We start from the raw sequence: 23,104 nt of genomic DNA, 5'->3' as shown, positions 1-23,104 counted from the left end.
GCACATGCGCACTGCCACGCCATTCAGCTTCTAGGATTCCCAGTGATCAGTAAGTAGGTCCTGCCTGTCCTGTGCCTAGGGAATAATTCACCCCTCACGGGGACATAGACGTAGTGGCCCCAGCTAGAGACCGGGCTTCTGATGACACAGTGTACACAGTGGGGTCATGAGGGACAGCAGAACATAGTGGGGATGTCACTGGACCCATGCAGACCAGAAAGCCGGGTCACTGCTAGGAGCAGCTGGTGTCCTGGCGTCACGTGTTCACCTTCCCGGTACCGTGCACAGCGCCTCTGCTCGCCTGAGTGACCTGCTGCCTGTCACTGTCAGCAAAGCGCCGCCGCGTAGTCACCTGACCGCTGTTTCACACGTGACTCTGACGTCAGCAGACGCGCACTGGCGGCAAGTGATGAATGTTACTTAGTTTCTAAACTGGATACGGTACGTGTAAAATGAGGGGGCTCAGCCGAGCATGTGGAATGGGGGGGACACAGCTGTGTGTAAAATGAGGGGGCTCAGCCGAGCATGTGGAATGGGGGGGACACAGCTGTGTGTAGAATGAGGGGGCTCAGCCGAGCATGTGGAATGGGGGGGACACAGCTGTGTGTAGAATGGGAGAGCACCGCTGTGCGTGTAGAATGAGGGGGCTCAGCCGAGCGTGTGGAATGGGGGGGCACAGCTGTGTGTGTACAATGGGAGAGCACCGCTGTGCGTGGAGAATGAGGGGGTTCAGCCAAGCATGTGGAATGGGAGGGCACCGCTGTGCGTGTAGAATGAGCGGGGCACAGCTGTGTGTGTAGAATGGGAAAGCACTGCTGTGCTTGTAGAATAGGGGGGCTCAGCTGTGTGTGTAGAATAAGGGGGCTCTGCTACGCATGTAGAATGGGGGCTCAGCTGTGCGTGTAGAATAAGGGGGCTCTGCTACGCATGTAGAATGGGGGCTCAGCTGTGCGTGTAGAATGGGTGGGCTCAGCTACGCGTGTAGAATGGGTGGGCTCAGCTACGCGTGTAGAATGGGGGCTTAGCTGTGTGTGTAGAATGGGTGGGCTCAGCTACACGTGTAGAATGGGGGCTTAGCTGTGCGTGTAGAATGGGTGGGATCAGCTACGCGTGTAGAATGGGGGCTCAGCTGTGCGTGTAGAATGGGTGGGCTCAGCTACGCGTGTAGAATGGGGGCTTAGCTGTGCGTGTAGAATGGGTGGGCTCAGCTACGCGTGTAGAATGGGGGCTTAGCTGTGCGTGTAGAATAAGGGGGCTCTGCTACGCATGTAGAATGGGGGCTCAGCTGTGCGTGTAGAATGGGTGGGCTCAGCTACGCGTGTAGAATGGGTGGGCTCAGCTACGCGTGTAGAATGGGGGCTTAGCTGTGTGTGTAGAATGGGTGGGCTCAGCTACACGTGTAGAATGGGGGCTTAGCTGTGCGTGTAGAATGGGTGGGATCAGCTACGCGTGTAGAATGGGGGCTCAGCTGTGCGTGTAGAATGGGTGGGCTCAGCTACGCGTGTAGAATGGGGGCTTAGCTGTGCGTGTAGAATGGGTGGGCTCAGCTACGCGTGTAGAATGGGGGCTTAGCTGTGCGTGTAGAATGGGTGGGCTCAGCTACGCGTGTAGAATGGGGGCTTAGCTGTGCGTGTAGAATGGGTGGGCTCTGCTACGCGTGTAGAATGGGGGCTCAGCTGTGAATGTAGAATGGGGAGGAAGGACCCGATTGTGCATGTAGAATTGGTGGGGGAGCTCGGCTGTGTGTGACCTGGGCAGAAAACTGCAGCTGATGTCACCTTCCTGGGATATTGGCGAGGGTGCCCATCCAGGCGATTGGACAGGGGCATCTGACTGGTGCCCTACATTATATTCTGGCTTCAGTGTAAAGGCCGTGCCTGTGGCAGGCTGTCCTCCTAATTTACAGTATGCTGCCGGTTCCCTTACCTGACAATCCGCTTACATTGTGCTTTGGATCAAGGCTTAGCATAGCTGTAGGGAAAGCTCCTATTAACAGCTCCATCATGGAAAGCTGATGAGGTTTTCGCTAGATGGGTGCCAAGGTTGTTTATGGGTGAAGAATGCCGCTGTTTTTGTATTTGCACATGACGTCTTTTTCAAACCGATTCCATCAGAACCATCCTGAAAAAGTGCTGCAAAATTGCAAAAAGAATGAGCATAATCCATAGTGATGTCAGAACGCCTTCCTATGCGTATGTTCCATCTTTTGTCGTCTTTTACCCACTTGAGGCTTTAAAAACTGAAGTTTCTAAAAGAAGTGACCTGTTCATTCTACATAGACGTCTGAAGAGATTTCTTAAAAGACGCCACAAGTAAAGCCACCAGCATTCTCCTGAAATGTTCTCTGCTTCATAAATGATGTCACTCAACTTAGAAACCGCTAGCATTTTTTCAAGCCAGCAGTTCCCCCGACCCATGACAGCTTCATGTACTTCTATGTAACCGCTACGCTCGGGTTGGGGGAGCCACAGCTAGTCCAGGCATTGCATTCTGCTCTCAGTCCTACTTATACAGCCGTCTGACTATGTCTTAACACTATCACTCCTCAACATTGAAATTGCAGCACGAAGAAGAAAAAGTCATGGAATTAGGAGAATCACACAATCGATAGACTTGTTACTGCTATGTGAGCGATGAATACATAGAAACAAAATTTTCAAAACAGTATCTAGAATGAGCACCATGCACAGAAGCACACACACTTACACGACTTGGCTGCTATTGGTGAGGTTATTAGCAGCTGTCTGAGGACTGTTCTACAGCGCTGAATGTACTTGGACACACAAATCATCAAAATCCACTCCTGGCAGCGATGTTGCCAACCAATGATGTTGCAGATGTACTAAATGGGAGACAAGTCCGGAGACCCTGCAGGGCATGATTTCATGTTTTGACCACGCAGGCTGCTCACAGTAGCATGAGCAGTATGCCACCTGGTGTCATATAGAAAAACGGCTCCTGAACACTTTACTGTTTACTGGATCCATATTAAACTCTGCCTATGACATTGAAACCAAGAATACAGCAGCACACTGTAAGCACGAAGATGGATGCAAGCAATTAATGTATGACATTTGGACTGCATTACTGCTATGAAGAATATACTTATAAAATGAAGGTAGGTAGCTCACAAATTGTGCCCACCATCCACAACAAGACCAACCTCTTTGGTAGGACCCTAAACCTAATATTTGTCATGTGCCTCTACTGGACTAAAAGCCTACAAATATAAAGGTATACATAATTCACTACTGATTTGATATAACGCTTTTGTACTATGTTCACACATTTGCATTTTTTCAGTGTTTTTTTAATTCCAATTTTCCACTGCGTTTTACAGTAGCAGCAAAGTCTAAGGCTGGTTTCACACTTGCGTTTCAAAACGCATGCGTTTTAAAAAAAAAAAAAAAGCATGGTGAGAAAATGCATGTAAACGCATGCAAATGCTGCGTTTTTTTGATGCATGCGTTTTTGCATGTGGTGAAAAAAACGTGGCGTTTTGACGCGTTTACATGCGTTTTTTCATGCGTTTGCGTTTTTTAAACGCATGCAGATAAATGTGTGACAGCTGCCAATCATCAAAATAAAGTAAAAAACCCACTATAAACAGAAAGAGCTAGGGTTAGGGGTAGGGATCCTAACCCTAACCCTAACCCTAAAGGGATCCTAACCCTACCCTTAAAGGGGGTAGGGGTAGGATCCCTTTATCAATTTTATGGTGTGGGGTGGTTTATCAGTGTGTTTTTATGTTTTTAAAAAAAAAACGCATGCGCTTTTAACACATGCAAACGCATGCACACAAAAAACGCATGCGTTCCCATTGACTCCAATGTGTTTTTTGACCCAAAACCGCATGAAAACGCATGCGTTTTTTTGTGTCCAAAAAACGCCTCTCAAAAATACTACAAGTTGCATTTTTGAAAATGAACGCATGCAGTAGAAAAACGCATGCGATTGAAAACGCGACCAAACGCGTACACAAAAAAACGCATGCGTTTTCAATGTTAAATATAGGGAAAAAACCGCATGCGTTTTTTTGTGCAAAAAACGCTGCAGACAAAAACGCAAGTGTGAAACCACCCTATGAGATTTCAGAAATCTTATGCACAGAGCTTGGTTTTTTTGAAGTAAGATTCTTACTGCCAAGAGAGCAGGTTTTGCCTGCGGGAAAAAAGTGCATATAAAGGCAATACATGAACATAGCCTTACACTGATGCTTTATTTAAACAAAGTGACATGAACTATATATTGCGCACAAGAAGTTCAATCCCAAAGTTTCTCTCTGGTTTGGTGCATTAAGGACACAATAATGGGGGTTAGATTATAGTGAAGCCCCCTTTCTCATTTGTCTTATAGGTCACATGGCTATTTGCACATAAATATGCTCCTACTGCGCTTACATCGTGGCCCGCAGTAAGAGCTCCTATTAAATAGGCCTCCTGAGGAACCACTGACAATAGGGATGTGAAACGCGTTGTGTATAATATAGGGATCATTAGATGTGATGGAGCTATTATGTAAGGACGAGCTTAGCCTCTTGGTGATAAGTGGCGATGTACGGCTAGGGGATGATGGACAGATACAATATAGGGACTTTATCGTAGTCTCTGTTAATAGTGGCTTGTCGTCTAGCACAGTCGGAGCTGTGTGACCTATAAGACAAATGAGTAAGGGGGCATCCCTATAATATAACTCCCGTTATTGTGTCCTTAGCCCCTTTCTGTCATTAGACGTACAATTCCGTCCATGTGAGGTGGGCCTTACTTCCCATGAACAGAATACTACGTCATAGGCGATCGGCCGCGCTCATGGTGGGAGCGCGGCCGATCGCCGCCGGGTGTAAGCTGATTATTACAGCTGATATCCGGCACTATGATCGCAGCTTTCCGGCGGCACAGGGAAGCATTGTGCAGGCAGGGGGCTCCCTGCGTGCTTCCCTGAGACCCTCGGAGCAACGCGATGTGATCGTGCAGCTCCGAGGGTTTCCTACCTCCTCCCTGCAGGCCCCGGATCCAAAATGGCTGAGGGGGGCCTTCCGGGTCCTGCAGGGAGGTGGCTGATCTGACACAGTGCACTACAAAGTGTCAGATCAGCGATCTGTCTCTGTAACATGATAAGGTTAGGGTTAGGGGTGTGGTTAGGGTTATGGTTAGGGGTGTGTTTGGGTTATGGTTTCAGTTAGAATTGGGGGGTTTCAACTGTTTAGGCACATCAGTGGTTCTCCAAACGCTACATGGCGTCCTATCTCAATTCCAGTCAATTTTGCATTGAAAAGTCAAACGGCGCTCCTTCCCTTCTGAGCTCTGCCATGCGCCCAAACAGTGGTTTACCCCCACATATGGGGTATCAGTATACTGAGAACAAATTGTACAACAACTTTTGGGGTCCAATTTCTCCTGTTACTCTTGGTAAAATAAAACAAATTGGAGCTAAAGTAAATTTTTTGTGTAAAAGTTAAAACACCCGAAGGATTAATAAACTTCTTGAAAGTTGTTTTGAGCACCTTGAGGGGTGCAGTTTTTAGAATGGTGTCACACTTGGGTATTTTCTATCATATAGACCCCTCAAAATGACTTCAAATGAGATGTGGTCCCTAAAAAAAAAATGGTGTTGTAAAAATGAGAAATTGCTGGTTAACTTTTAACCCTTAGGCCGGGTTCACACTGCGTCTAGGCAATCCGTTACACGGACTACGTTACACCGCGGCATAAACGTGGTGTAACGTAGTCCATTACGGCCGCCATTCACAGCAATGTTGGACGTATCACTAGCGCTCGCCCACAATGGGCGTGCGCTAGGGATGTGCCGTCATTGAGTGACGGACCCAGAGACGCGGGATGCAGCGTTTCCGGGTCCGTCACTGCTAGCGCAGATAGAGCTAGCAGATGCTTCATCTGCGCTAGCGCGATGCAAACGTCGGCACTTGCGTTACAGCAGCCCGTTAGCGTATGTGCTGAACGTGCTGCTGCTAGCGCAGTGTGAACCCGGCCTTATAACTCCCTAACAAAAAAAAAAATTGGGTCCAAAATTGTGCTGATGTAAAGTAGACATGGGGGGAATGTTACTTATTAAGTATTTTGTGTGACATAACTCTGTGATTTAAGGGCATAAAAAATTTTTGGAAAATTGCGAAATATAAAAGGTAATATCAAAGAAATTTTACCACTAACATGAAGTACAATATGTCACGAGAAAAAAATGTCAAAATCACTGGGATCCGTTGAAGCGTTCCACAGTTTTAACCTCATAAAGGGACAGTGGTCAGAATTGTAAAAATTGGCCCGGTCATTAACATGCAAACCACCTTTGGGGTAAAGGGGTTAATGCACCAATCCAGAGAGAAACTTTAGGATTGAACTTATTGAGTGCAATATATAGTTCAAGACCATTCATGTCACTTTGTTGCAAAGATACGGTAAATAAAGTGTCAGTATAAGGCCAGGATCACACACATGCGAGATACAGCCGAGTCTCGCAGGTGAAAACCCAGATTTGGCACCGGCACTCCGGAGCGGAGCGTGCAGCCGCACAGCAATACAAGGACGCTCTGCTCCGGAGTGCCGGTGCCAGAGCTCGGTTTTCACCTGCGAGACTCGGCTGTATCTCGCGTATGTGTGATCCCGGCCTAATAGTGTTACATCAAATCAGGAGTGGATTCTGTATACTCCTGATATTTTCTGAACACTTATGACTAGTAGGGCAATGTGCAATAAGCTACTATAAGGCAAACTCGTTGCTCGGGTTTTTCCGAGCACGCTCGGGTGATCTCCGAGTATTTGTTAGTGTTCAGAGATTTAAGTTTTTATCGCCGCAATTGAATGATTTACAGCTATTAGCCAGGCTGAATACATGTGGGGGTTGCCTGGTTGCTAGGGAATCCCCACATGTACTCAGCCTGTATAATAGCTGTAAATCATTCAACTGCAGCGATGAAGACTAAATCTCTGAAAACGAACAAATACTCTGAGATCACCCGAGCGTGCTCGGAAAAACCCGTGCAACGAGTACACTCGCTCATCACTAATTAGGAAATATAAACCAGGACCAATAATTGAGGAAAATAGATTGAAAGTCTTCTGAGAATTGACGCACAAGTAAAAACATTCTAAGCTGTAAGATGCTTTAATGCAATAAAATGACATCTGATTGATTATTACATTAATTTAATAGGACACATGGTTGTTGATTTCATGTTTTTAGCATCCACAGTATGACCTTGATATCTATCTAATAGACTTAGCGAAAGAAAATTAGAGCAGCACAAAGAAAGAGTCCGGGTGCAGAGCCCCCCAGGCAAATACCAAAAATCAATTATAAAAATCCTGAAAAATTGGAGGCAGCACACCGTTTGTAGTGAAAAGGAGCTATTTAATCAGCCCAGAAAGCAACGTTTCGGTCCCAACAGGAACCTTTCTCAAGCAGTGAACATGTGAAAGTGCCAGGTATATAAAGAGTATACATGATTATAATAATTTGCATTAATCATCATTGTAAGAGCATGTATTCACATTATAATTGACATGTATACAGTGCAGGCAGTGATACAGGAATTATTCATCACATAACGTGCAGTGCATAGCCATAGATAGAAAAGGCATTGAAAAATATGCATTTAGGTTTCAATTGGTAATGATAAAACAGGTGTGCAATTTTTGTGCACGCTTCTACAGGTAATATAAGGCTACTTTCACACTTCCGTCGTTTTGGAGAAAAGACACATCCTGCAAAGTTGCCCACAGGATGCATTTTTTCTCCAGAGACTTGCATTAGCGACGCATTGCGACGTATGGCCACACGTCGCATCCGTTGTGCAACTGATGCGTCGTATTTTGGCGGACCGTCGGCACAAAAAAAGTTCCATGTAACTTTTTGTGCGTCGCATCCGCCCCCTCCTCCCCGGACTGCAGAATGGGCAGCGGATGCGTTGAAAAACTGCATCCGCTGCCCACGTCTTGCAGTTATTTTCACAACGTCTGTCGGTACGTCGGCCCGACGCATTGCGTCTACGAGAAAGAAAATTATAGCAGTAAATGTGGTGAGTTGCCAGCCCCAGCTAATGGGGGGTGTTCTCACCCTTATGGATTTTTCTCAGCCCTTCTAACATCTAATTTTGCTTGAAAATGAGTCTTGCATGTATGGTGCGATTTGATTTTATTCGCATTATATTTATTGAACAATATTTGTGTCATATCAAAGTGCTACTACATTATGACTACATTATGACTTACGACGAAAACTGAATTATAATCGTGCTATAACACTGTTGTACATTTATTTTTCTGTATATATATATATATATATATATATATATATATATATATTTATTTTGTTTAAGAGCGCTGTGACGACTTAGTAGCGCTGAGGTTTCGTTCCTTTGTAACATGCTGTTTACTTGGATTTTTTTGCCTTTACATAAGAGAGTGGGACAAGTCATGGATGTGATTAACAAGGTTTTACACCTGTTTTATCATTACCAATTGAAACCTGAATGCATATTTTTCAATGCCTTCTCTATCTATGGCTATGCACTGCACGTTATGTGATGAATAATTCCTGTATCACTGCCTGCACTGTATGCATGTCAATTATAATGTGAATACATGCTCTTACAATGATGATTAATGCAAATGATAATTATGTATACTCTTTATATACCTGGCACTTTCACATGTTCACTGCTTGAGAAAGGTTCCCGTTGAGACTGATTAAATAGCACTTTTTCACTACAAACTGCGCTGCCTCCAATTTCTCTGGATTTTTATAATAGACTTAGCAGATAGACTGCAACAAGCACGGTGGATATGATATTAGTTTTTTAATCATTGAAATAATGGTTACATTTTAGTAATATTGGCAGTCCTCTTCAGTCAGTGAATTTGTTTATATAGTGGATGTAGTGGGGTCTCGAGGTCCTCGATCTGTCATATTTTACTGGGCAGGTAGGGTATTCTGTATAGTCTGAAGTTCATATGTTCAATGTTGGCATACATTTTAGCATATGTGAATTCTGCTGTATTCCTTGGTTTGTGTATTATGCAGCCATAGCCGCTGTTCACACTTGCTTTGCTCTGTCCAGAGGCAGTCATTTGTTTTCTTTAGCCTATAACACTCACTATCATAATACAATGCAGTACAGTAGTATTAATGAAGTTATTAGAGGATCAAAGGATCAGGGAGCTAAGAATAAACTAAAAAAACTAACAAGAAAACCTTGTCTATTGAAAAACTCATGGCAAATGAATAAAAGACTTAGCGACCCATATACGGTAGTTAAATGCACACATTATATATTCTGTGTGGGGAAATTCCTAAGTAAAAAAAGAATCACAAACCATCCTGGAATTGTTGTTTTTGTTCACTCAAACAAAGGAACTACCATTAATAAATTAAATGTACCTCCAGATGAGACCAATGAGAAGAATCTTGGAGTCTGGCAGCACAAAACCAGGTATTTTAGAAAATGTGTTTTTATGTGGAAATGTAGTGAAAAGATATATGGTACATTTAGTATCGTACGTGAAACAACTTCCAGAAGCTAAGTTATAGCGACACATATAATGCAAAGTAAACTCTGTGAAAACATGTCTAAAAAAATAACCGGAGAAAAATTAAGTGTTTTCCATTCTGGCCCCCAATATTGGTGAGGGGCTGGTCCGTTCACAGGCCTCCGCTTTCTGGTAAGCACAGAATGGGACGCTCGCCCCTCCTGTCCCAGCACACCACCAGAGCAGCCATCACTGAATCCAGTGGCAGTATGAGTAGGACTCATTTTATGGTTTAGCACCATTCATAGAGGTGTCTGTGAACTAAACCATAGGTGATGTGTCTTTGGCTTCAGCAGTGAAAGTTGTTTCCAAGTAGTGGAAAGGACATTTAGATCGCACATCTGCTAATTGGTGATTTTTTTCATTTATCTTAGAAACCATAATGGCAAACTCCCCTCTCTACGACTACAACAGAGTTGGCCGTCTCTTCTTACAGGCCTTAGGAACTAGTTCTCATGGACTGTTGGCAGCTCATCGGGTTCTCCACCTTTGCCCGGGACCATTTCCGTGGAACAATATATTGGAGAATCTTTGCATGAATGTTCCCTACCAAGATGGAGTAACTGGGAAATTGATCCTGTAAGAAATACTCTTTTCCATTGTGTATATGGTAGTGATTAGTGAGTTATACAGTGGGTACAGAAAGCATTTATACCCCTTTAAATTTTTCACTCTTTGTTTCATTGCAGCCGTTTGGTAAATACAAAAAAGTTCATTTTTTCTCATGAATGTACACTCTGCACCCCATCTTGACTGAAAAAAACAAATGTAGTAAATGTGTATTTTTGCAAATTTATAAAAAAAAAACAAATATCACATGGTCAGAAGTATTCAGACCCTTTGCTCAGTATTGAGTAGAAGCACACTTTTGAGCTAGTACAGCCATGAGTCTTCTTGGGAATGATGCAACAAGTTTTTCACACCTGGATTTGGAGATCTGCTGCCATTCTTCTTTGCAGATCCTCTCCAGTTCCGTCAAGTTGGAGGGTGAACGTTGAGTGACAGCCATTTTCCGGTCTCTCCAGAGATGGTCAATTGAGTTTAGGTCAGGGCTCTGGCTGGGCCAGTCAAGAATGGTCACAGAGTTGTTCTGAAGCCACTCCTTTGTTATTTCAGCTGTGTGCTAAATGACCATAAGGGCATTGTCTTGTTGGAAGGTGAACCTTCGGCCAAGTCTAAGGTCCAGAGCACTGTGGAAGAGGTTTTCATCCAGGATATCTCTGTACTTGGCCACATTCATGTTTCCTTCAAAGACAACCAGTCGTCCTGTCCCTGCAGCTGAAAAACACCCCTATAGCATGATGCTGCCACCACCATGTTTCACTGTTGGAATTGTATTGGGCAAGTGATGAGCAGTGCCTGGTTTTCTCCGCACATACCGCTTAGTATTATCACCAAAAAGGTCTATCTTCGTCTCATCAGACCAGAGAATCTTATTTCTCATAGTCTGGGAGTCCTTTAAGTGTTTTTTTTTTTTTTTTTTTAGCAAACTCTATGCAGGCTTCCATATGTTTTGCACTGAAGATATGCTTCTGTCTGGCCACTCTGAGATAAAGGCCCGACTGGTGGAGGGCTGCAGTGATAGTTGACTACAGTCATGGCCAAAAGTATTAACACCCCTGCTATTCTGTCATATAATACTCAGTTTCTTCCTGAAAATGATTGCAATCACAAATTCTTTGGTATTATCATCTTCATTTAATTTGTCTTAAATGAAAAAAACACAAAAGAGAATGAAGCAAAACATTGATCATTTCACCCAATACTCCAAAAATGGGCCAGACAAAAGTATTGGCACCCTCAGCCTAATACTTGGTTGCACAACCTTTAGCCAAAATAACTGCGACCAACCACTTCCGGTAACCATCAATGAGTTTCTTACAATGCTCTGCTGGAATTTTAGACCATTCTTCTTTGGCAAACTGCTCCAGGTCCCTGATATTTGAAGGGTGTCTTCTCCAAACTGCCATTTTTAGATCTCTCCACAGGTGTTTTATGGGATTCAGGTCTGAACTCATTGCTGGCCACCTTAGAAGTCACCAGTACTTTCTCTCAAACCATTTTCTAGTGCTTTTTGAAGTGTGTTTTGGGTCATTGTCCTGCTGGAAGACCCATGACCTCTGAGGGAGACCCAGCTTTCTCACACTGGGCCCTACATTATGCTGCAAAATTTGTTGGTAGTCTTCATACTTCATAATGCCATGCACACGGTCAAGCAGTCCAGTGCCAGAGGCAGCAAAGCAACCCCAAAACATCAGGGAACCTCCGCCATGTTTGACTGTAGGGACCGTGTTCTTTTCTTTGAATGCCTCTTTTTTTCTCCTGTAAACTCTATGTTAATGCCTTTGCCCAAAAGGCTCTACTTTTGTCTCATCTGACCAGAGAACATTCTTCCAAACCCTTTTAGGCTTTTTCAGGTAAGTTTTGGCAAACTCCATCCTGGCTTTTTTATGTCTCGGGGTAAGAAGTGGGGTCTTCCTGGGTCTCCTACCATACAGTCCCTTTTCATTCAGACGCCGACTGATAGTATGGGTTGACACTGTTGTACCCTCGGACTGCAGGGCAGCTTGAACTTGTTTGAATGTTAGTCGAGGTTCTTTATCCAACATCCGCACAATCTTGCGTTGAAATCTCTTGTCAATTTTTCTTTTCCATCCACATCTAGGGAGGTTAGCCACAGTGCCATGGGCTTTAAACTTCTTGATGACACTGCGCACGGTACACACAGGAACATTCAGGTCTTTGGAGATGGACTTGTAGCCTTGAGATTGCTCATGCTTCCTCACAATTTGCTTTCTCAAGTCCTCAAAAAGTTCTTTGGTCTTCTTCCTTTTCTCCATGCTCAATGTGGTACACACAAGGACACAGGACAGAGGTTGAGTCAACTTTAATCCATGTCAACTGGCTGCAAGTGTGATTTAGTTATTGCCAACACCTGTTAGGTGCCACAGGTAAGTTACAGGTGCTGTTAATTACACAAATTAGGGAAGCATCACATGATTTTTCGAACGGTGCCAATACTTTTGTCCCCCCCCTTTTTTATGTTTGGTGTGGAATTATATCCAATTTGGCTTTAGGACAATTCTTTTTGTGTTTTTTCATTTAAGACAAATTAAATGAAGATAATAATACCAAAGAATTTGTGATTGCAATCATTTTCAGGAAGAAACTGAGTATTATCTGACAGAATTGCAGGGGTGTTAATACTTTTGGCCATGACTGTATGTGGAACTTTCTCCCATCTCCCTACTGCATCTCTGGAGCTCAGCCACAGTGATCTTGGGGTTCTTCTTTACCTCTCTCACCAAGGCTCTTCTCCCACAATTGCTCAGTTTGGCAGGACAACCAGGTCTAGGAAGACTTCTGGTGATCCCAAACTTCTTTCATTTAAGGATTATGGAGGCCACTGTGCTCTTAGGAACCTTGAGTACTGCAGAAATGTATCCTTGGCCAGATCTGTGCCTTACCACAATTCTGTCTCTGAGCTCCTGTGCCAGTTCCTTTGACCTCATGATTCTCATGTGGCCTGACATGCACTGTGAGCTGTGAGGTCTTATACAGACAGGAGTGTTCCTTTCCAAATCAAGTCCTATCTGTTCAATTAAACACAGCTGGACTCCAATGAAGGAGTAGAACCATCTCAAGGAGGATCACAAGGAAATGGACAGCATGTGACTTAAATATGAGTGTCTGAGCAAAGGGTCTGAATACTTATGACCATGTGATATTTCAGTTTTTTCTTTTTTAATAAATTTGCAAAAATGTCTACATTTATTTTTTTTTTCAGTCCAACATGGGGTGCATAGTGTACATTAATGAGAAAAAAATAAACTTTTTTGAATTTACCAAATGCAATGAAACAAAGGGTGAAAAATGTTAAGGGGTATGAATACTTTCCGTACCCACTGTATCTTTAGGGTACATTTACACCAGCTGATTATCGTGGACAAGAGTTTGTAGGAATCACTCTTTTCCTGATAATCGCCTGCCAATCACCCAATAAACAAACAAAATGCTCTTCTGTCACGTGAAATAATTTTTTAGCCTGTTTACCGCTTAGGGTATGTTCCCATGGTCAGGAACCGGCAGCGCTTTGGACGCAGCACATGTCCGCTCCGTCCAAAGCGCTGCCGGCTTTTGAACGCAGGTGATTCGGCATGTGTTCATTGAACCGTGCGGAATCACTGCGCCCAATATATTGGACGGGAAATTTATCTTGCGGAGAATGATCGTCTCCACTGCATAAATAGACATGCTGCAGTCTCGAAAGTCTCGACGCATGTCAGTCTCTGCAGGGAAGCGGGGGCGTCCGTGCACGCGTAGTGGAGATGGGATTTCTTCAAATCACATCCACTATTCTGTAACATCGACTCTGTGTGTGTTGGAATCTGCAGATGTACGCAGTGTCCAACCTGCAGCGTTTCCTGACCATTCTGAAATGTCCTATAAATATCTGTTCTGTTCCTGATCTAAGGATCTCGGCTTTTAGTGGAGATGAATCTGTGCTGCACTTTATGTACATGCTCAGTAGTGAGGCACTGCTGTGGGGTCTGGAGTTGGAGGTTTGGCTTACCGGTGCCCGGTATATGTAATATAGGCCATCAGTATGCAGACACGACCAAGCACCTTTAGGCTAGGGTCCCATTGCGTTAATGGGACCGCGCTAATGGATAGCGTTGCACGGCGAAATTAACGCCGTGCAACGCGTCCGTTAGCGCGCCCATTAACAGCAGTGGGGACACGCATCACTAGCGTGTGCCATTTTCGGCACGCGCTAGCGATGTGCCTGTGTTTTGTGGCGCGCCGCGGACGCTGTTGCAGCGTCCGAGGCGTGCCCGAGGTCCGTTCCTTGCTCTGGCAGATCACAGATCTGCGAGAGCGGGGACGTTTAACGCGACCCCTTTACAAAACATTGCGCTAGCGCTAGGCGCTAAACGGATTGCACTAACGCAATCTGAACCTAGCCTTACTAATCAACTTTTAACGGGTTCCTGGCGAGCGATGCAGCCTGTCCTGTTTTTCTCTGCATGCCATGGCCAGAGTAGCAGCTGTGTTGGATTTTGCAGTGTTATCTCATGCACTTCTGTAGAATGATAATGCAATACCCTGGACAGATGCTCTCATTTATACAGCACGTAGATAAACAGCTGAAAAGGTTGCAGCGCACACTAAATGCCGTGGCCTTTTCAAACAGCCGATTGGTGGGGGTGCAGAGATCAGACCCCATCTAAGAATAGGACATCTACATTCTGACTCTGGAGAATTCCTTAAATATTACGTTGTATTGTATTAAAGGGTTTTCTCCACCAGAAACCTTTATTTCCTGATGGCTGCTAAATATTTTATCTCTGGTGACCCAACTGATCATATTCCTATGGTCCTGCAGGTGAGAATGAACCAAGGACTCGGGATATTTGTTCCAATGATCTTGGGAACTTCTGCGATCAAACATATTTTGCCTTGTCATCTTGTTATATGTAACTAGATGGTGGCCCGATTCTAATGCATCGGGTATTCTAGAATATGCATGTCCACGTAGTATATTGCCCAGCCACGTAGTATATTGCCCAGCCACGTAGTATATTGCCCAGCCACGTAGTATATTGCCCAGCCACGTAGTATATTGCCCAGTTACGTAGTATATTGCACAGCCCACGTAGTATATTGCCCAGTGATGTAATGTATTGGCCAGCCACGTAGTATATTGCCCAGCGACGTAGTATAATGCCCAGCGACGTAGTATATTGCCCAGCCACGTAGTATATTGCACAGCCCACGTAGTATATTGCCCAGTGACGTAATATATTGGCTAGCCACGTAGTATATTGCCCAGTTACGTAGTATATTGCGCAGCCACGTAGTATATTGCGCAGCCACGTAGTATATTGCCCAGCCACATAGTATATTGCCCAGTTCCGTAGTATATTGCGCAGCCACGTAGTATATTGCCCAGTGACGTAGTATACAGCACAGAGCCACATAGTATATTGCCCAGCCACGTAGTATATTGCTCAGCGACGTAGTATATTGCACAGCCAAATAGTATACAGCACAGAGCCACGTAGTATATTGCCAAGTGACGTATATTGCCCAGCCACGTAGTATATTGCCCAGCCACGTAGTATATTGCCCAGTTACGTAGTATATTGCCCAGCTACGTAGTATATTGCACAGCCCACGTAGTATATTGGCCAGCCACGTAATATATTGGCCAGCCACGTAGTATATTGCCCAGCGACGTAGTATATTGCCCAGCGACGTAGTATATTGCCCAGCGACGTAGTATATTGCCCAGCGACGTAGTATATTGCCTAGTGACGTAGTATATTGCACAGCCCACGTAGTATATTGCCCAGTGACGTAATATATTGGCTAGCCACGTAGTATATTGCCTAGTGACGTATATTGCCCAGCCACGTAGTATATTGCCCAGCCACATAGTATATTGCCCAGTTCCGTAGTATATTTCGCAGCCACGTAGTGTATTGCCCAGTGACGTAGTATACACCACAGAGCCACATAGTATATTGCCCAGTGACGTAGTATATTGCCCAGCCACGTAGTATATTGCACAGCGAAGCAGTATACAGCGCAGAGCCACGTAGTATATTGCCCAGTCACGTAGTATATTGCCCAGCTACGTAGTATATTGCCCAGCCAGGTTTGTCACAGGTCAAAAAAATGAAAAAATAAACACTCACCTTTCCGAGGGAGCCCTTGTAGTCCACGGCAGGTACCGGTCCCAGGGTTGGTATTAGCGCAGGACCTGTGATGATGTCACAGTCACATGACCGTGACGTCATGGCAGGTCCTTGGTGCGCAGGGCCTGTGATGACGTCGCGGTCACATGACCGTGATGTCATGGCAGGTCCTTCTGCCACCGCAACCTGCAACGGAAGATGACGGAGGGTGAGTATAGCAGGTTTTTTTATTTTTAACATTACATTTTTTACTATTGGCAGCGTCAATAGTAAAAAGTTGGGGACACACAGGGTTAATAGCGGCGATAATGGAGTGCGTGACCCGCGGCATAACGCGATCTGTTACCGCCGGCATTAACCCTGTGTTAGCGGTGACCGGAGGGGAGTATGCGGGCGACAGGCACTGACTGCGGGAAGTAAGGAGCGGCCATTTTCTTCCGGACTGTGCCCGTCGCTGATTGGTCGCGGCAGCCATGACAGGCAGCTGGCGAGACCAATCAGCGAATGAATAACCGTGACAGAAGGACAGACAGACAGACGAAAGTGACCCTTAGACAATTATATAGTAGATATATAGTATCTTCTCTTTAAAAGAAACCAGTGACGTCCAAAAACACTAGTTACCTGCAGATGTCGGGGTAATCTGAGAGTAGATGGCATTTAACTCCTGTCTGGCCTCCTTACTGGAACGGCTGCACTGAGAAAATGACGTTATACTCTATAATGATCTGGGCGGGGTGTAGGGAGAGGTTATGGTCACTATACTGTAATCAGTCCCCCGATCATAGACAGTCTGCTGAGGAGCGTGTGTGTGTGTGTATATATATATATAAAGCAGGCTATAATCAAGGTATTGGGGCGTGACTTGTTGTGAATTCTGTGGCAGAGCTCCCTCCTGTGGTCACAAGTGGTACTGCGGCTTCTGAGTTTCCTTCCTCAGGTGATGTGGTGAAGTCGTTAGGTGCTGCTCTATTTAACTCCACCTAGTGCTTTGCTCCTGGCCTCCAGTCAATGTTCTAGTTTTGGTCTTGCTTCCTCCTGGATCGTTCCTGTGGCCTGTCTGCTCTGCATAAGCTAAGTTTTGCTTGTGTTATTTTTGTTTGCTATTTTTTCTGTCCAGCTTGCTTTATTGGTTTTTCTGGCTTGCTGGAAGCTCTGGGACGCAGAGGGAGCACCTCCGTACCGTTAGTCGGTGCGGAGGGTCTTTTTGCCCCCTCTGCGTGGTTGTTTGTAGGGTTTTGTGTTGACCGCAAAGCAATCTTTTCTATCCTCGGTCTGTTCAGTAAGTTGGGCCTCACTTTGCTAAATCTATTTCATCTCTGCGTTTGTATTTTCATCTCTACTCAGTCATTATATGTGGGGGGCTGCCTTTTCCTTTGGGGTATTTCTCTGAGGCAAGGTAGGCTTATTTTTCTATCTTAGGCCTAGCTAGTTTCTCAGGCTGTGCCGAGTTGCATAGGGAGCGTTAGGCGCAATGCACGGCTGCCTCTAGTGTGGTTGGATAGGATTAGGGATTGCGGTCAGCAGAGTTCCCACGTCTCAGAGCTCGTCCTATGTCTTTTGGTTATTGTCAGGTCACTTTGTGTGCACTGAACTTCAAGGTCCATTGTGGTTCTGAATTACCTAATCATAACAGTGACTACAGCGGGCTCACTGACTACTGGGATATGTCTAACTGACTAAAACTTCATTTTCTCCTTGTCACGGCTCCAGCTAAGCAGGATTTAAACACTATTGGAGAATTACCCCAATATCGGCAGGTCAATAGCATTTTTGTGACAGGTTCCCTTTAAAATGTATGCACTGTCTTGTGTAAAAGGTATGACTGAAAGTAGCTGAAGAAAGGAAATGTTCCAGCTCCATAAAATGTCAATGCTTTATTTTTCCATTAAAATCTTAGTACAAAATATCCTTGCATAAATATGAATGCTGAAGTGTCACAATGAGAGCGACGCGTTTCGATCTTGTCTGATCTTAATCCATGCTTAGTTTAGTGTGAATTCTGACATTTACTATATGCCGCAATGTGAAAACTAATAATACTTTCCAAAACACAGAGGGAACGAAAACATATCAAATAAAGGAATGTATAAACTGTTACACAAATAATGTTGTTTATAAAATAGACTGCACTTCTTGTAAAATCTCTTATAGGGTATGTTCACACGTTCAGGATTTCCATCCTTTTTTTTTCAGGACAGTTTTTTTAAAAAACTGCAGCTCTTGGCAGAAAACGCAGGTCCTTTTTTTGTCCTTTTTTGATGCGTTTTTGATGCGTTTTTTGATGCGTTTTTTGATGCGTTTTTTTATCCTTTTTTTACTGTGTGTTTCCTAGGAAGCTTTTTAGGGCTAAAATGGCTGAAAATACCTAACCCTACCCCTAACCCTACCCCTAACCCTACCCCTAACCCTACCCCTAACCCTAACCCTAACCCTACCCCTAACCCTAACCCTATTCTAACCTTAGTGAAAAAAAAAAAAAAAAAATTCTTAATTTTTTTTATTGTCCCTACCAATGGGGGTGACAAAGTGGGGGGGTGTCATTTACTATTTTTTTATTTTGATCACTGAGATAGGTTATATCTCAGTGATCAAAATGCACTTTGGAGCGAATCTGCCGGCCGGCAGATTCGGCGGGCGCACTGCGCATGCGCCCGCCATTTTGCAAGATGGCGGCGCCCAGGGAGAAGACGGCCGGACGGACACCGGGACGCCGGGTAAGTATAAGGGGGGGAGATTAGGGCACGGGGGGGGCATCGGAGCACTGGGGGGGGCATCGGAGCACGGGGGGGGGGCATCGGAGCACGGGGGGGCGGGATCGGAGCACGGGGGGGCAGCCACACTCCGCCCACGCACTTCCGCCCGCTCCCCCGCACTTCCTGCTGCAGCGGTTCTGCACATCAAATCGCAGTAAAACCCGCAGATATATTTTTGATCTGCGGGTTTTACTGCGATTTTGACCTCACAATGGAGGTCTATGGGTGCAGAACCGCTGCGGTTCAGGAAGAAGAATTGACATGCTCCTTCTTTTTTCCGGGAGCTATTCAGCGCGTCTTTTTTTTTTACAATTTCCGGACCATGTGCACAGTGTGTCCTGTTTTCCATAGGGTACAGTGTACTGTACCCTGCATGGAAAACAGCTGCGGAACCGCAGCCGCAAAACCGCCGCGGTTCCGCGGTAAAAAACGCACTGTGTGAACATGGCCATATAGTATGCACAACGAGGAAACTTAAACCCTTGTCCCACATTTTGTTTGTTTTTGTCTTTGTTGTTACACTCGTTTTTCGCTATGACTTGTGTTATGTTTATTGCTGGTAACTGGAACATAAGCGAAGGACTGTTATACTTTTTATGATGCAATGTACTATTGGATAACGTTAAAGTTCCTTCCTTTCCTGTACCATTTATTTTTGCAAACTTCAATAAAAATTTATTGTTCAAAAAAAAAAAAAAAAAAAATTAGAATATCGGAACATCTCAGGGACCTAACCAGTAATAACACAACTAGCCGTAATGTTTCAGCTGTTGCCAAGCATTTTGTTACTTGTCATTCAGGTGATTATTCTATGATGACCGTACAGGGTATTGAATGGATAAAACCTTCCCAAAGGGGAGGGGATATAAAAAGACAGCTTCTCACTAGAGAAGCTTTTTGGATTTATAATCTACAAACGAGATACCCTTTTGGCCTCAAAATCATGTATCACTATGCTTAAAACTTATTTGTTTATTGGTTTTTTCTTAGCTCTTAGGGTATGTGCACACAATGCAGATTTGGTGCAAAATTGGTGCAGAACTGCAGCAGATTTTTCTGCTGCAGAACTTCACTGTGATTTACAGTGCAGTGTAAAGGAGGAGGAGCTGTGCGCGTGGTGCAGAGGGGTCTGTGCAGAGGCGCTGCAGATTTCAAAGAGGTGCACATCGCTTCTTTTGTGCAGTTCTGCGGCGTTTCTGCGCGGATTTTTCTGCGCCGTGTGCGCAGATTTTTTTTTTTTCACATTGATTTACATTGTACTGCATAGAAACTGCACAGAATCTGCATCAGATCTGCAGATGTAGATTTGGTGCAGAAAATTCTGCACCACATTTCCTACGTGTGCACATAGCCTTATTGTGTTTATATTTAATTTGGTAGTTTGGTTTGTTTTATTATTTAGATAAGTTCATCTACATTGCATTGACATAATTATGTCCAGGACCTGCAGAAGTAATTAGTAAAAAAAAAAAAAAAAGCGGCAATTTCATTGGTCCAGGATTACTATATAGTAAATGTCAGAATTCAAACTAAACTAAGCATGGATTAAGATCAGACAAGATTGAAACGCGTCGCTCTCATTGTGACACTTCAGCATTCATATTTATGCAAGGATATTTTGTACTAAGATTTTAATGGAAAAATAAAGCATTGACATTTTATGGAGCTGGAACATTTCCTATCTTCGGCTGCAATTACAACTCGTCTTGGTCCCAGATGAAGTTCCGAGCACCTGCAAGGATCGGTGAGCTGGCTGCGGTCTAATTTCATTAGCCGCATTTTTTCTATTTTGTTAATGACTGAAAGTAACTTGGATAAAGAATGATAATTAGACAACTTCCTATTTTTATTTCTCTTTCTTAAGTCTTGGTTTTATTTAAAATTGCGATACATGGCATGCTGTATGTTCATGCACATATTTTTATATCATGGTTGTATAATGAAAAACTTACATTATAAATAGTTATATAAAAAATAAACATTTTTCTCCTATACTAATAATTGATAAATATGCTTTGTGAACAACCCCTACAAAGAAGTACAGGTCCTTCTCAAAAAATTAGCATATAGTGTTAAATTTCATTATTTACCATAATGTAATGATTACAATTAAACTTTCATATATTATAGATTCATTATCCACCAACTGAAATTTGTCAGGTCTTTTATTGTTTTAATACTGATGATTTTGGCATACAACTCCTGATAACCCAAAAAACCTGTCTCAATAAATTAGCATATTTCACCCATCCAATCAAATAAAAGTGTTTTTTAATAACAAACAAAAAAACCATCAAATAATAATGTTCAGTTATGCACTCAATACTTGGTCGGGAATCCTTTGGCAGAAATGACTGCTTCAATGCGGCGTGGCATGGAGGCAATCAGCCTGTGACACTGCTGAGATGTTATGGAGGCCCAGGATGCTTCAATAGCGGCCTTAAGCTCATCCAGAGTGTTGGGTCTTGCGTCTCTCAACTTTCTCTTCACAATATCCCACAGATTCTCTATGGGGTTCAGGTCAGGAGAGTTGGCAGGCCAATTGAGCACAGTAATACCATGGTCAGTAAACCATTTACCAGTGGTTTTGGCACTGTGAGCAGGTGCCAGGTCGTGCTGAAAAATGAAATCTTCATCTCCATAAAGCATTTCAGCCGATGGAAGCATGAAGTGCTCCAAAATCTCCTGATAGCTAGCTGCATTGACCCTGCCCTTGATGAAACACAGTGGACCAACACCAGCAGCTGACATGGCACCCCACACCATCACTGACTGTGGGTACTTGACACTGGACTTCAGGCATTTTGGCATTTCCTTCTCCCCAGTCTTCCTCCAGACTCTGGCACCTTGATTTCCGAATGACATGCAAAATTTGCTTTCATCAGAAAAAAGTACTTGGGACCACTTAGCAACAGTCCAGTGCTGCTTCTCTGTAGCCCAGGTCAGGCGCCTCTGCCGCTGTTTATGGTTCAAAAGTGGCTTTACCTGGGGAATGCGGCACCTGTAGCCCATTTCCTGCACACGCCTGTGCACGGTGGCTCTGGATGTTTCCACACCAGACTCAGTCCACTGCTTCCTCAGGTTCCCCAAGGTCTGGAATCGGTCCTTCTCCACAATCTTCCTCAGGGTCCGGTCTCCTCTTCTCGTTGTACAGCGTTTTCTGCCACATTGTTTCCTTCCAACAGACTTACCATTGAGGTGCCTTGATACAGCACTCTGGGAACAGCCTATTTGTTGAGAAATTTCTTTCTGGGTCTGACCCTCTTGCTTGAGGGTGTCAATGATGGCCTTCTTGACATCTGTCAGGTCGCTAGTCTTACCCATGATGGGGGTTTTGAGTAATGAACCAGGCAGGGAGTTTATAAAAGCCTCAGGTATCTTTTGCATGTGTTTAGAGTTAATTAGTTGATTCAGAAGATTAGGGTAATAGGTCGTTTAGAGAACCTTTTCTTGATATGCTAATTTATTGAGACAGGTTTTTTGGGTTATCAGGAGTTGTATGCCAAAATCATCAGTATTAAAACAATAAAAGACCTGACAAATTTCAGTTGGTGGATAATGAATCTATAATATATGAAAGTTTAATTGTAATCATTACATTATGGTAAATAATGAAATTTAACACTATATGCTAATTTTTTGAGAAGGACCTGTATACTAAAGGCTCTTTTATAGAGTGTTTTCCCGTCTCCCATGACAGCACACCTGAGAGAGGGATCCGCCCAGTCAGGACAGGAAACCTACTGAAATAAAAGGGCGGTACCTCTCCCTCGCTTCAGTTGGGTTTCCTGTCCTGATGGGAACCCTTGTGCTGGAATGACGGCGGTATTTTTTTATTTTTTATTTTTTGTTGATTGAAGATCTACTTACCCACTCCCGTCCCGGCACTGGAAGCGCAGGCAGGGCGCCTGTATGCCGGCCTTCGGGATGCTGGTAGCGTCGTCCGCAGATCCTTCGGGCTCTTGCGCACATTGCGGGCGTCGGTTCAGCGCAGTCCGGAACTCTGGGGGCCATTCTGCGTCTGCCACGCTGCTCTCTCTCCTTCTGCTGGGCGACTTTCAGGCGCGCGGCTGGCGTTCACTGCAAGGCACGCTGGGAATGG

At 44.3% G+C, this 23,104-nt stretch overlaps 1 protein-coding gene and 1 long non-coding RNA gene across 2 annotated transcripts in view; one reads left to right on the top strand and one right to left on the bottom strand.

Moving 5' to 3' along the window:
- Positions 1 to 23,104, bottom strand: part of LOC138669832 (uncharacterized) — a 135,003-nt gene that overhangs the window by 19,291 nt on the left and 92,608 nt on the right. Inside the window, exon 2 of the long non-coding RNA XR_011319242.1 lies at positions 1,943 to 2,132. This is a non-coding gene — a long non-coding RNA (uncharacterized lncRNA). The remainder of the gene's footprint in view (positions 1 to 1,942; positions 2,133 to 23,104) is intronic.
- FANCE (FA complementation group E) overlaps positions 28 to 23,104 on the top strand; it is a 119,454-nt gene continuing 96,377 nt past the window's right edge. Inside the window, exons 1-2 of the mRNA XM_069756617.1 lie at positions 28 to 49; positions 9,920 to 10,124. Coding sequence (XP_069612718.1) covers positions 9,928 to 10,124 — 197 coding nt within the window. The 5' untranslated portion in view covers positions 28 to 49; positions 9,920 to 9,927. The remainder of the gene's footprint in view (positions 50 to 9,919; positions 10,125 to 23,104) is intronic.

The sequence above is a fragment of the Ranitomeya imitator genome, chromosome 3, assembly GCF_032444005.1.
Source record: "Ranitomeya imitator isolate aRanImi1 chromosome 3, aRanImi1.pri, whole genome shotgun sequence".
NCBI classification, from domain to species: Eukaryota; Metazoa; Chordata; class Amphibia; order Anura; family Dendrobatidae; genus Ranitomeya; species Ranitomeya imitator.
This window is presented reverse-complemented; position numbering and strand designations above follow the sequence as displayed.